This window comes from Triticum dicoccoides, chromosome 7B, assembly GCF_002162155.2.
Source record: "Triticum dicoccoides isolate Atlit2015 ecotype Zavitan chromosome 7B, WEW_v2.0, whole genome shotgun sequence".
Classification (NCBI taxonomy): Eukaryota; Viridiplantae; Streptophyta; class Magnoliopsida; order Poales; family Poaceae; genus Triticum; species Triticum dicoccoides.
The window spans coordinates 616,782,549-616,797,362 of NC_041393.1; the positions used below are offsets into that span (position 1 = coordinate 616,782,549).

At 47.6% G+C, this 14,814-nt stretch overlaps 1 protein-coding gene across 1 annotated transcript; it reads left to right on the plus strand.

The window, feature by feature from the left end:
* The first annotated feature begins 5,424 nt into the window (after positions 1-5,424).
* On the plus strand, positions 5,425-10,303 carry LOC119335944. Its single transcript, XM_037607986.1, has 6 exons — positions 5,425-5,673; positions 6,147-6,279; positions 6,556-6,659; positions 7,506-7,650; positions 7,737-7,877; positions 7,966-10,303. Exons 1-6 carry the CDS (start codon positions 5,633-5,635, stop codon positions 9,583-9,585), a joined length of 2,184 nt encoding a protein of 727 aa, XP_037463883.1. The 5' UTR covers positions 5,425-5,632; the 3' UTR covers positions 9,586-10,303.
* The last annotated feature ends 4,511 nt before the right edge of the window (positions 10,304-14,814 follow it).

Below are 14,814 nucleotides of genomic sequence, written 5' to 3' on the forward strand. Positions count from 1 at the left end.
CCTGGTTTGAGGCACGAACCGGGACTAAAAGGCATCGCACCCTTTAGTCCCAGTTCGTGTCTCAAACCGGGACTAAAGGGCTCATTTGAACCGGGACTAATGCCTTTAACCGCACGAATCGAGATCAATGCCCCCATGGGTCCCGGTTCGTGACTGAACCGGAACTAATGGGCTTATCTGGCCCGAATGAAAGCCCTGTTTTCTACTAGTGATCATTATTATTGGAGCCACAGAAGATGTTTTTTTTTCTTTTTTTCGCTTGAGGAATTTAGTATTCCCCGCATTAATCCCTCACTTCCAACCAAAATTGCGGAACATGTTGGAATGTCGGTCAATCATGCATATTACTTTGGGAGTACTCACTCCATCTGAAAATACTTGTTAAAGAAATAAATATATCTTGACATATTTAAGTTTTACATACGTCCACTTTTATTCATATATTGGATAAATATTTTCGAACGGAGGAAGTACATATCATGGCAACATGTCAAGGACGGCACACCCCGCTAGACATCCAAGCCGGCAAACGGGTGGCGTGCAAACTGCATGGCGTCCAGTGCCAATTGGCAACAAAAATCGAAGCTCCTACGCAATGCGGCGCACAGGGCCAGGGTGAGGCCGTGAGGGTGACACACGCAGGCCGCGGCCATGATTTGGACTTTTGGATCATCTTTTCAGCCCCGCACGCGCCACCGTAGCGGCATCATCACCATCATCATCATCTCTGCTCCATGCCCATAAGCGGTCGGTGCCTCCCTCAATGCCGAGCGATCCCATCCCGCTTGCCCGTCCCGGCCGTTGGGAAGCTAGCCCCACGGGCCACGGTCCACGGCCACATATGAAGCTGTGCGACTGTGTGTGGCAAAATTGACAAATTTGACCTACAAACGAAATCAAATCACAGAATGAATTGCTCGTGAAACTATTTCACGCGGCTGACCTTTTTGTATGACGCCCGACACGAAGGCGCCACACTACACTATGCAACGCCTCGCAGATAGGCGCTACACGTCTGGCCAGCGTCGCATCCGTGTGATCTGAAAATTACTAAGTCAGTGTGCAGCGCCTGAGAGCTAGGCGCCACACTATACAATGTAGCGCCTAGCTTCTAGGCGTTGCATTAGTGGTTGCTTCATTTTGTAGTGCAACCACTAGTGCAGCGCCTGAGAGCTAGGCGCCACACTATACAGTGCAGCGCCTAGCTTGTAGGCTCTGCACAGTGACTTGGCAATTTTTAGACAGTTTGGGGTGCAACGCTGGCCAGGCGTGTAGCACCTATTTATGAGGCATTGCACAATGTAATGTGGCGCCTTCGTGTCGGGCGTCACATAAAAAGGTTAGCCGCGTGAAATAGTTTCACGCGTAGTTCATTCTATGATTTGATTTCGTCCACAGGTCAAATTTGTCAAATTTGCCACTGTGTGTCTCCCAACTGTGGATGCGATGCACGTAGCCACGTAGTGCGTCCAGTCGTGGGGGGTCTCGCCGTTTCTGTCGGTCGCGCTCGCTCCTCGTCCGCGCTGACCGATTCTTCGGAGCTGACCTGACACCTTTGAACTCCTTTTATCAAACCGGATGCAAAATTAGCCCTGACACTCTGGCCACGAAGAGCGGACAGATGTACTGCTCTTTCCCTAGCTGACTGATCTCTTCGAGAAATGTACATGTTTTTTTTTACGGAGGCGAAAGATTTGCCTCATCCATTAATTAAGAAGAAGTTTAGAGTTGCTTTTACAACAGAAAAACAAGATAAGATATATAGATTCTCGCTGACTGATCTCTTTGAGAAATGTACAGGTTTCTTGGTTACCTGTCGACGGCGCTTTGCGAGGGCAACCAAAGCAAGCTTGCCATTTGCCAACGGCTGAACACGTTCCCAAAGGTCAAGGCCAAATCGGTTCCGGCCGGCCGGCACCCGGCAGCGAACATGCTTACATGCGTACGTACATATATATATATACATACACGAAAACAGAGTGAAAAACAATTCCCTCACGCCGCGTCAGTGCCAAATGTCGGGGACAGAGGCCATGGAGGGAGGAAAGCGAGCTGCCCGTGAGCATTTTGTTCCATGGCGCCGGTGGAGCCTTCATTTCATCACCCAAATGGACACGCAGCACATGATCCGACGATGCCCGAGTGATGATCATGAACGAAACGAGCGGGGGCCCTGGCCGGCAATGCATGCACCCCCGCCTCGTGATGCGCGGAACCCACTCGTGCTGAGCACTCCGTTATCGCACGCGCAAGTGCCTCTCAACTTCTCAAGCGTATCGCAAGTCAAAACTATTTTTATGGAGATTAAAAAAACAATTTTATGGCTTTTCTAGCAGGATTAAAAGGACTGGAACATAGATTCTGTTGTGCAGAGGAACATGTTCGAATGTCGGTCAGTTGACCTACACTTTTTTTTTGGTGGGGAGTTGACCTACACTTATTTCTGGAGAATTGTCGGAACCGCCGGGTGCCCCAGGGAAGATATATATATATATACTTTGGAGAAAATTTCATACCCTCCCGAGAATAAAGAATTTCGGATAATTCCATTATTATTTTTCTTGAGTTGATATTTTCATTATATTTAGAAATATGTGTTTACATAACTTATATGGTTTGTGGGACATGAGCAAGCATGCCTTTTTTTTTCATATGATCGATGTTGTGCCTAAGTTCAGAAGAGAACTCTCATTCAGTACAACCTTGTTGAAATTTCCTTTTGCCACCAAACGTCGCCCATTATACATTCATGTAGAGTTCACTATGGCACGATATCTGATTTATAAGTTTTTTGTTTTAGAAACCCTGCGAACCAGAGAAGGCCTTATGGCAGTGGCGGAGACAGGCCCCAGGCAGCTCGGGCCGCTGCCTGGGGCGTGAGATGCATTTCCTTTGGGTATTGCAGCATCACTGTAGCTACAGTGCTATAGTGCCCCAAAGCCTGCCTGGGACGTCCCCTTTTCCTGTCGCCGCTACTGCCTTACGGTCACTGTTAAACTTTTAAAGTGGTCAATATGTCTCTACCCTTATTCAAATTTGTAGCATGACCATGGGTTTGAGAGAATTTTTACTAGACTATAGCAACTTCTAAATCTAGAGCACCTTGTTCAAAAGAAGTAATAAAGGCGGCTCAAAAATGTTCCTAGTGCCCAATAGAGTTGATTTTTTCAAAATGGAAGATTAAGCATCTCGGCCTCTAGAGCCTCAGATGCACACATTCATAATTTTATTGAAGACGATTAAGGCAACGGGTTAAGAACATCAACTCACATGTAGAGTATATAAAGTCTACCCGCAAAAAAAGAGATTATATAAAGTCGACAAAAAAATGGGGCAACATGGTAAAAACATCTACAAGTAAGTCATTATCTTTCCCCGACAATGCCTTTAAGAAGGGAGAATGCACACACATTGGCGCCAACGTGGACTGGGCCATGACATAGATTTTCATCTTGGAGGAGGTCTGCTCCAACTAATTAAGGCCAGGACATTGGCATAGAAGACAACACGCACCTACAATAAGGAGACAACACAAATGCGTCATTGTCGAGGGCGGCAAGTGACAGATTGCAAATTTTCATCCAGGACACGACTTGATGCAACAATCATCATCTTGACCCCAAATCTTTGGATAATTGTGTCACCCATCTTCTGAACCAATTGCGGTGTACTCCGGAGCTGGGGAAATATCCGGTGCACCGAAGCTTGTGGTAGTACCGGTGCACTGAACTCACATTGTGCTTTTAAAATGTTCAAAAACTTCTGAAATTTTTTTAGCACACTCACACAATATCAATGTAGGTTTTCACAAAACTTCAAGTCAAAATCCAAAACATAACTCGAAAAACAAAAATGACAAATTCAACATTGAATAGTACATAACATAACTTGGGCTTTAGATTTGGCTCATTATCAGACTGATGTCAAATTTATCATTTTTTGTATCTCAAAAAATATTTCAAATTTCTATACGAATTTTTGTGACATCATACATTGATGTTGCCTTAACGTGCTAGATTTTTTTCAGATTTTTTAAAATATTCTATGGCATCCGGTGCACGGGTAGCACCACAAGTGCGGGTGCACCGGATACATTCCCTTCCGGAGCTAGCCCCTGGCAGACAACCACCAAAACTATAATCGAGTGTGACATCCATCAAGGTCACGCCTGAAATGGAGCAATCGTTCTAACCATCTCCAAAGGGGATGAGCCCTACCGATGGGGATACCAAAGTGAAACCTAATAAATGTTTGTATAAAGAGATTATATGGTCCACTAAAATTTGCTCTAAGAATATATATTTTTATGAGAAGTTTGCAAGTAATAATGCTCACATACTAGAAGGATCGTCTATATCACAATTCTCTCTCTCTCTCTCTCTCTCTCTCTCTCTTTTTTGTAAAGACTAGTTTTTTTTTGTCGAACATGAGATCCTTATGCAACGTCTCTTCACGTACATACACCATAACGTGCATGGACCGCGTGGATGTGCCCTCCTCAACACGTCGATGCAATCATTATCTTTTCGTTATATGTAAATTAGTGTTTTCTAACTTCATGGAATGTTATATCTCCTTACAATGTTCTCGTCTTGTTTTTGGCGATACAAGATGAGAGTATGTACATACACCATCACACACATGCACTTTGAGGACCTCCCCCCTCCACACACACACACACACACACATACACCCTTCCTTTTTCTCAACACCCCCAACTCTTCAGTTAAGGTTAACGAGATGATGTAACTATCATTTGTAGACTATTTCAAAATTAATGCTTTCTAATCATTCTTTATGGAATGTTATATCATCAAGCAACGTCTCTTTCTGTTTTTGCAATTACAAAACGCAAACCCGTGCGTACACCTTCATGCAATGCGCCCCCGTCAACGAGGGAGTTCAAAATTCTATCTTAAAACCGTACTGAATTAATGATTTCTAAGCATACCATAGAAAGAAACAAGCTAAATTAATAGAAATATTACGAAACTAGTTAATATCATGAAACGGAACACAAACGTCTACTAATCACACATTTACATATTTCTTTGCTAAACTTGAATTTTTTTGCAACCTGTTTTTTTTTCATAAAAAACATCAAATGATATTTGAAAATCAGCCAATGCTCTGCAACGGGCCAGTAATACTCTGCGAGGGGCTCCAGAATTCAAAATCCAGTTTGTTGTTGCTTTTCGTTGGGAGCGAGCTTTATCGGCTGGTTAGTTACGATCCTCCGCCTCGCATCCGATCCCCGCCGTCGATCCCCGATCTCGCGGCCCGCGACCGGCGGAAACCCCGGGCCGCCACCTGGCCGCCCCTCCCCCCTCCCGCAAGGCTGACACACGCCTGCGACGCAACAGCCTTTTCTGCACCGAGTTTCCGTTCCTTCCCTTCTCCTTCTGTCATCTGTGCAGCCCACCACCGCCACCTCCACCTCCTCCACCTCCACCTCCACTTCCCCCAACCGCCTCTCTCTCGCCGCCTCGCGTGGTAGCTTCTCTCCTCCGCCGACCCCGTGATGCTCTGACGCCGCCGTCGGGAGCCCCGCCCGCTGGTCGAAGCGGAGGAAGGGAGGCGACTCGGGTGAGAGGAGGAGGGGACAAGGCCGGGAGAGGGGAGGCGGAGGAAGATGTTCGACGGCCTCATCAACTCCAAGTTCTACAACCGATGGTAAGGGATTCGCTGCTGGTTCGCTGCTATAGCTAGTTTCGCGTGTGTTCGCCGGGTTCCGGCGAGCTCGTCGGAGTCCTCGGGGCGGGGTTGCTGCTCAGATGGGCGCTTCCTTCATCTTATTTTCGAATCCGGTGTCTCCAGATGCTGCTCTGCTGCTCGGTTCCTGGGTTGCGCGACTCCAATCCACGCGGCGTAATGTTCGGGATTTTGTTCCGCTTCGTGCTTCCGAACTCGTTGGGTTCGTGGCCAGTTTCCTCCGCATTTGGAGGCTGTTTTCCCCGGCCGATTCTCTGCTTTGTTTTACAAGGAAAAATACCCTGTGTCGCGTCGAATTTGGGATTCCATCTCCAGTTGCATTTCCGGGCGATTCGGTTGTGTTAATTTCATTTTTGTTGGTCGCATATATAAACATCGTGTGGTGCTGGATTATTTGGCTAACCGAGCGCTGGGTTGCTGAACAATGTATGCAGCAAGCACGCCTTCAAATGCACCCGGACGCGGCTGGTCGTCATACGGCGGAAGAAGCAGGCCATGATCGGCTTCCTCAAGAAGGACGTCGCCGACCTCCTCGCCAACGGCCTCGACATCCATGCCTTCGGACGGGTAAGATGTTTCCTCTTGGTAGTTCTCTCCTGGCGCAGCATTTCACTGCTGAAGTACATTGCTCAGGATTGGTACGAATGGTTCTGGTTGAAGCCGAATCAGAGAATATTTTTGCGCTCTGGCCCCCTTCCTCCACCGAAAAAGCTGGCAAAAGCTTCGACTGATTGGTCGTCAAGTTCTAGTCATTTACTAGAGAAGAATTCTGACTGTAAACTAGATAAGAATCCTGACTGTAATGACTGAACTTCTAGTTCTGTTTCCTGTCTCTGCTTCCAGATGGATGCGCTGATAATGGAGATGAACCATGCTTCGTGCTATGACATGATTGAGCAATACTGCGATTTCCTTGGAAAACAACTCAACAGCCTGCAGAAACAGAGGTATATCTATCTGGTTAATTCAACTCTGTACCCTTAATTTTGTATTCCTTGGGTCAAAACAGCAGGGAAGGATGTCCCACTATTTCTGTGGTCAACGGGAAGCAAAGTTTGTTAATGGCCAAGAGAGTTATGCATCCCAACTAAACTCTCTTAGTGGGACCCCTGTGTGGCATTTTATTAAGGAATCGATTTAGCAGGGCCGTAGCATCCACGGTATAATATTCTTCTGATGGTGTAGTTTTTCGTGGGTAATGGAAGACCGTAGCCTCTGCATGAAGTGAACCACACATCCAGCTGATGGTCTAGTTTAGGCTACACAAAAACCTTTCTGTTGGACCTTCAGTTAGTGAATATAAAATAGTAAAGGCCAATTGACCTTTTTTTTCTTTTCAAGAAAGGCCAATTAACCATTATTAGTATGCCTGTGATCGGAATGACTGTGCACACGACACTTTTCTACCCGATGGTGCACACAACACTCTAATCAATGGTTGTCAGCCGCATACATACTCTGATGGATAGCTACTACAGCTCGTCGTTCAACCATCGTGCATAAAACGTTGTGCACCAAGCAGTGCTCGCTTGTGATTGCTTTAGGATAAAATCAGTGTGGCAACAGAGTTTTAGAGTCTTTTTTTTGGCGATGAAACAGAGTGTTAATCCATAATACATATCTCTTTGATTCTTTTTATGCTCTAGTTTTAGTGTTATCACAAGGATTTTATTTTGGAGCTTCAGTTAATGAATATAACCGGTAACAGTATCTTAGGGGTGCAAGCAAACAGGTAGTTTAATTATCTTCATGGTGCAATTCATCACTACACTCGTTCATTTTTGCATCAACAGGGATTGCCCCCAGGAAGCCATGGAGGCCGTGTCAACTCTGATTTTTGCTACTGCTCGGTTCCCAGACTTGCCTGAACTGTGTGACTTAAGGCATATATTCACAGAAAGATATGGTGGTTCCCTTGAGCCTTTTGTTAGCCTGGAGGTGCGAGAGATGTTCCAATAATTTATTGCCGTTAAACTGCTTCATAGGGTTCTACTTAACCTCATTAATGTTTCTTGTACCTGCAGTTTATCCGGAAACTTGAGTCTGAATTATTTACAGATGAGGAAAAGTTTCAAGTAATGCAAAGTGTTGCTGAAGAATCCTCAGTTGGTTTTGACATGAGGGCATTGGAAATCAAGTTGTGGGCTGCACGGGAGTCGGAAGATGTATGTTTACATGAACTTGCGTACATGAATTTACTACTCGAACAATGACGTGTGTCGTTAACTTGGCATCTTGGATTTTGTATTTCAGGATCTTCTCGAAAAGGATTCAATGGAAAAGGGTGAACTGGCAGTGCCTTTGCCCATCCAGCAGAACGATGATGGTCGGTTAAATGATAATACTGGAAGGAAAAATTCTGATAAATCTCATGGTAAGGAACAGTTGGAGAAATCAGTTTCTCCTTTGGACTTGAAAAGAGAGAACGCTCAGAAAGATGATAATACCAGAAGGTGGCATGCTGACAAAGCTGATGGTAAGGAACATTTGGAGAAATCAGTATCTCCTCTGCAAACGGAAAGAGAGGAAGCTCAAAGGCGAGTTCAGAAACTGAAGAAAAAAGATGCCCGCCCTTCCGAGAAGGAGCTGATGGAAGCTGTGGAGCTAGATATCAATGGCCTACCGAAACAAGGATCTGGTTCGGTGAAATTTCCTGAGACAGAAAGCAACAGAATAGTTCCACCAATTGTGAAGCCAAAAGAAACAAAGAAAGAACATGGTGTTGAAAAAGAGAATAACAGGGGGCTTGGCTATCACCACCGATCACCCATACCTGGCCGTCCTGATTATACCAGAAGACATGCAAACTTAGGGTGCAAAGCTCTTGGCCTGCAGAATCAAGGGCCTACTTCACTGAATGCTTCAAGTGGTAAAACTACAAACAGGCCCCCTCCTATTTCCAATCCGAATGGAGCGAAGGGAAGGGATTGTGATGAAAAAGAAGAGGGCAACAGTTGCTTGCGTGGCAGACCACAGCACTTGGAAGATCTCAGACACACGGTGCAAAATGGACAGCGAGCGCCACACAAGGTGGCTAATGTGCAGCCTCCTTATGTCAAACCTAAGCTTGGCATGCAGCCTGTGAAGGATGATCCTGCAAGACCAATTGACAGCAACTGCAATATGAGTGAACGGACAGATCGCTTGGCTGACAAAGATGTGCTTCGGCCTGTTTCTGTTAGAAGGAGGCCAGCAGCACCTGCTTTTGATGAGGCACCTAACGGTGAAAAGGTCACAAGCCAAAAGGGCAACAGTCACATGATACAACCAAGCAAACACAAGGGTGCTAGTGCTACCGATGGCTATGACCGGAAGGGCAATGGTGTTGGTAATGGCAGGAATGTTGAGAGAACTCCTAGTGGTCGACCAAGTCACTCAGGCATGAGAAACGGGGTTCTGTATGACGATGACTACGATGGATCCATGCAGCAGCCTAAAGCAGGTGAAGCTGAGACTGCTATTGACTTTGGTAATCTGTTGCCTCGGGCTGCAAACGGTCATCATCGACTCAATAGCAGGAACACTGATGTGCATGGCGGAGATCCCGATGAGGAGGAGAGGATGATGGACAAGCTTCTGATGCATTATAGCAAGAAAGGTTCAGGTACAGATGAAACCAAAACAACAGTAGAAACCAGCAGAACTGCTAACTGTCATGGAGCCCAAACACATTATCAGCAAAACGGTTCTGTGCACACTCCAGGAAGAGCAGTCTCGCTACCGCCCGAGTCCATGAGCCCGGGTGAAGCTGCCAAGGTTCCTGCTCGGTCCACCTCAATGCGGTCAGACTGTCCTGGGGGTGTGCGCGTGCACCCAAAGATGCCGGACTTTGAGGAACTGGCTGCCCGTGTCATGGCCCTGAGGAATGCTTGAGGAGGAGGCACAAAGACTGAATATATTTGGCCTGTGTATACTTTCAGAATTGGAGCTTTCTGACAGTTTCGTCATTGCGAGTCAGAGCGCACACCCTTTCTGAATTCTGAGACTGAATAGATGATATGTGCATGTGTTTTCCCCTTCTCTTCTTTTTTCCAACATTGGTGTATATTTTCCAGCTTGAGTTATCACTGCTGGAGTGGGTGGTGCTTGTCTAGATAGGGGAATTGGTACAGGGGTCAAGAGGATACAGGTGATAGGATTTCGGTTTCGTTCTTTTCGTTCAGTCGATAGCACATTGGTTTTTGATGCATACAGATACACTGCAGACTGCAGTTCCAGTTTTTTCATTGCTCCATCATGTACTAGTACTTGAGAATTTTTCGATGTATGTGTAAATTTTGATTATGAAGCCATAGAGATTGTCTTGGCCCTTATTTCTCCAAATTATCATTAGTCTCTGTCAATGCTTTTCAAAATCTCGATCATGGGAACATTCTCCAAATTCCGAACTTATGGTTTTCGATTCTGCTAAATAACTGAATTTCACTTCAGTCCTACTCACCACGATGACACCTATGAACTAGGGGCGGAGAGCGGAACGCCACCGGGCTCCGGATCACAATGTGGTGGCGATCTAGCAGAGGCAGCTCACCACGCTGACGACGAGACGAGCGATGCAATCCTCGGCGCCGCCGTCGTCCCTGACGAGACGCCGCAGCGCCCGGTTCCTCGGGAGCACGCCGGCGCGGTGCAGCACCGTGGCCGCCGCCTCCGCCGGCCGGCCCGCCAGGAACGGCCCCAGGAACCGCGCCGCCGGCCTCAGGAACAGCGGCAGCAGAGACTGCAAGACATGCCAAGAATTGTATGTAAACGCACGGCCACGCAATGAGCAGCATGCATCGATCGAACGAGGCACAGACAGACAGAAGATGAGTGCGTGCTGGTCTGACGCGCAGGGTGACGTACCATTGGGCTATAGGGACGGCCGGCGCCTGGCCGGCTTTGGTTGCTCGATGCGACGGCCGCCGGCGTCAAGTCAACTGGCAGCAGCAATCGGCAATGGCGATGACCGGCGCGGGAGCAAGTATTCTGGTTGCCCGTGCGTGCGTGCGTGCGTTGCGACCTTGGATGGAGAGGCAGGAGCCTTTTGGGACGTGTGATCGATGGGCAGGTGTGCAAGCAAGCGTGCGTGCATGAGGCGTGGGATTCAGACCGGGCGACGACGAAAACAGTTGGCGCGCGGCGGCACCTGCCATGCGCCCATCGTTTGGCCGCCTGGCAGTAGGCGCCACCCGCCGTGGAAATCCCAACGCCGCCGTCCGCATGGGCCTACCTCGGCCGCATGAGCCAGCCGTGCCTCTGTTGCTTCTGGTCCGCGTGGCGCTCTCTGCCGTGCCTTTTTGATGGAGCACTGCGCCTGTTGGGACACCTGTGTGCTTTGCTTCCTGCAATCTTGCCGTCAGCAAAGCTACCAAGAGAGAGTTGGGACACATGATCAGTGCTCAGATAGCAGTATGTTCGCCCTGGATCGATTGATTGTTGCCGTCCACAAGCAAAGTCTCGCGTGCGTCTGCGTGCATGCAGCGTGTCGTGTTTAAGTGGTGAACAGTTTAGTGACCAGCGCCGGCAAGCAAGGGATAAGTAAAAGGTGAAAAAGCAACCGCTCAGGGTGCAGAAATCCTCGAAAGAACACAAAAGAAATGAAAATCTTTTATATTTATTAAAGAAAATAAATGAAATCTGCGTACGGACATCGTCGAGCATGTTTGCATGCCAGAGATACGCACTATCACGAGCACGCAAGGAGCAAAATTCAAACCTTTTTGCTATTTTATTTGTTCTCCTCTTCTTGCTTGCTGAGCGCATATATCCATCCATTTTTTTGCGCATCGCATATGTCCATCCTTAGGGCAGCCCCAACCGGTTAGAGGAGTAAAAATAAAACCCCGGTTTTACTCCTCTAACCGGGACCTAGCCGATCTTCAATCGGCTTTAGCGGAGGATAAATTATCCCCAGCCACGCCTCACCTTCCTATTTTTACTCCACCGCTCGGCAACTGAGTAAAAAAAAGAGCCACTTCGCCTCCTCTGCCTCTCTCCTCCCAATCCCCGCCGCCGGCGACTCCCCCAGCCGTTCCCCAACGCCCCACCTTCCAATGGCTAGATCCCACATTGCCGGTGCTCCCCGCTGCCGATCCGCAACATGGATCCGCGCCGCCACGCTCACAGTTCATCTTCAGGTGGCGCGTCCTCAAGTGCCGCCGCCCCTCCGATGCAGCCACCGCCCACTGCATCGCCGACTTCCCCGAGCACCCTCCACTGTGGGAGCCGCAGAGGAAATACCTCGGCCTCCGCCAGCGAGCGTGGGGGACTTGGGTTGCGGAGATCACCGACCGCGAGACCCACACCAAAAAGTGGATCGGGTCATTCCACATGGCGGAGCTCGCCCCGCTCGAATACGACAGGTGGCAAGTACGGCTCCACGGCGCGGCGCCGCGCCTCAACTTTTCGTTTGGGATGGCACCGATCCACCTCGTCCCGTCGACACCGGGTGTGGTGACCTCGACGATGGCTCGGGAAGACCGGGAAGCGAGGGAGTGCCTCGCGGCGGAGGCCGCCGGCAAGGAGTACATGGCGGACCTCCGCCGCCAGTACCCCGAGCTCGTGGAGACGGAGCGGGCCATCTTCATGGAGCGGGTGGTCGACGGCGAGGTCATCGTCATCTCCGACGATGAGGAGCAAGGCGGCGACACAGAGAAGGATTTCGACGCCAAGGATTGGCGGCACATCTTCCCCGACTCCGGCGACGACGGCACCGGTCCAGATCCAATGGCCGATGGCATGTCGAGGCAAAATTGGCTCGACCTCTACTATGGCAAGGATGATGATGATGATGAGTAGTCTAGTTTAGGGTTTAGTGTAGTTTAAGTTTGAAATTATGTTTAAAGTTTGGTTGTCAAGACGTGTTCGACTAGGTTGAACTTATGTTTAAATTTATGCAAATTTTGGTTGAAACTAGGTTGAACTTATGTATATTTGAATTTTTTACTCCGTTATATGGACGCATCTAGCTGGCGGCTGGCTGCCCACTAGCCCTCCGTGCTGGCCGGCCGAAAAAGATAAGTTTTTGTCTCCCTGACTCATATTAGGAAAAATAAACATGTGTGGACATATGTGAAGAGGATAAATAATTGCAAAGCATCCATGTGAACGGACGTGAATGCACTTAATTCATGTTTTCAGTTTTTTTAAAAAACCATAACTTTCAAACCGTGCATCAAAATTAAGATTCATTGTCTCTGTTGGAACCCCGCGACGTGCTCTTTGAAACAAGATCCCGCATGGGTATGTTTCGATGAATTTTTTGTGTGTGCAATTTTATCTCCGTTTTGTGCAACTGCCTGATGTCTACTATGCAACTTTGTTCTTGTAGACATCTGTTGGGCCTCCAAGCGCAGAGTTTTGTAGGACAGTAGCAATTTTTCCTCAAGTGGATGACCTAAGATTTATCAATCGGCGGGAGGTGTAGGATGAAGATGGTCTCTCTCAAATAACCCTGCAACCAAATAATAAAAAGTCTCTTGTGCCCCCAACACACCAAATACAATGGTAATTTGTATAGGTGCGCTAGTTCGGCGAAGAGATGGTGATACAAGTCTAGTAATGATAGTAGATATTGATTTTTGTAATAGGAACAATAAAAAATAGCAAGGTAGCAAGTAACAGTGCTAATATAATTGGATCATATAACCATCCCTCAACGTACAACGAAGAATCACTCCAAAGTTCTTATCTAGCGGAGAACATAAGAAGAAACTATTTGTAGCTATTCTTTCCGATCGATCTATCCAAGAGTTCGTACTAAAATAACACCAAAGAAAATTCCGATTCATAATACTCAATCCATCACAAAGAACCTCAAGGAGTGCCCCAAGATTTCTACCGAAGAAACAAAGACAAGAACGTGCATCAACCGCTATGCGTAGATTACCCCAATGTCACCTCGGGAATCCACGAGTTGAGTGCCAAAACATATATCGACTGAATCAAAACAATACCCCATTGTCATCACGGGTATTCATATGCAAGACATATATCAAGTGTCCTCAAATCCATAAAAGTATTCAATCCGATAAAACAAAATCTCAAAGGGAAAACTCAATTCATCACAACAAGATAGAGAGGGGAAAACACCATATGATCCAACTATATTAACAAAGCCCCCGATACATCAAGATCGTGCCATCAAGAACATAAGAGAGAGAGAGATTAAACATATATCTACTGGTACAAACCCTCAGCCCGGAGGGTGGACTACTCCCTCCTCATCATGGTGGCCGCCGGGATGATGAAGATGGCCACCGGTGATGATCTCCCCCTCCGGTAGGGTGCCGGAACGGGGTCTAGATTGGTTTTCATGGATACAGAGGCTTGCGGCAGCGGAACTTCCGATCTAGCGTCTCCGCGAGGGTTTTTGGAATATTTGACGATTTATAGGGCGAAGAGGGGGTGCGGGAGGCCACCGAGGTGGACACAACCCACCGGACGCGCTTGGGAGCCCAGGCGTTCCCTGGTGGGTTGTGCCCCCCTCGGGGCACCCCCAGGTGCTGCTCTGGCCCATTGGATGTCTTCTGGTCCATAAAAAATCTACAAAAAGTTTCACGGTGTTTGGACTCTGTTTGATATTGATACCCTGTGATGTAAAAAAAAGCAAAAAACAGCAACTGACCAGTAGGTTAGTCCCAAAAAATGATATAAAATTGCTATAAAATGATTATAAAACATCCAAGAATGATAATATAACAGCATGAATACTTCACAAATTATGGATACGTTGGAGACGTATCACTGCCTAGCCATCGATGTGCAACTACCTAACAGGGATGTGCAACTTTTCTCCTACACTGTAGGTGTGCAGTTTTTAATTATGGTGCCTCCACCCTCAAACTACCTCCTTCTAGTGAGATGTGCAACTTCGTCTGTTGCCCAGGACAACTGCATAGTAGTTGATGTGCAACTTTCCCCCGCCAGTGTATGTGCTTCACTGTTTGCTGCATCGGCCAGTGGCCTAACAATGGATGTGCAACTTCGGATACTGCCACGGCCAACTGTCTAACCGTGATGTGCAACTTTCTCTCGTACCCCCATGGATATGTAGTTTCCCTGCTAGCACCCGGCCCAAACGACCCATGCTAGTGAGATTTGCAACTTTAGCACTCTATT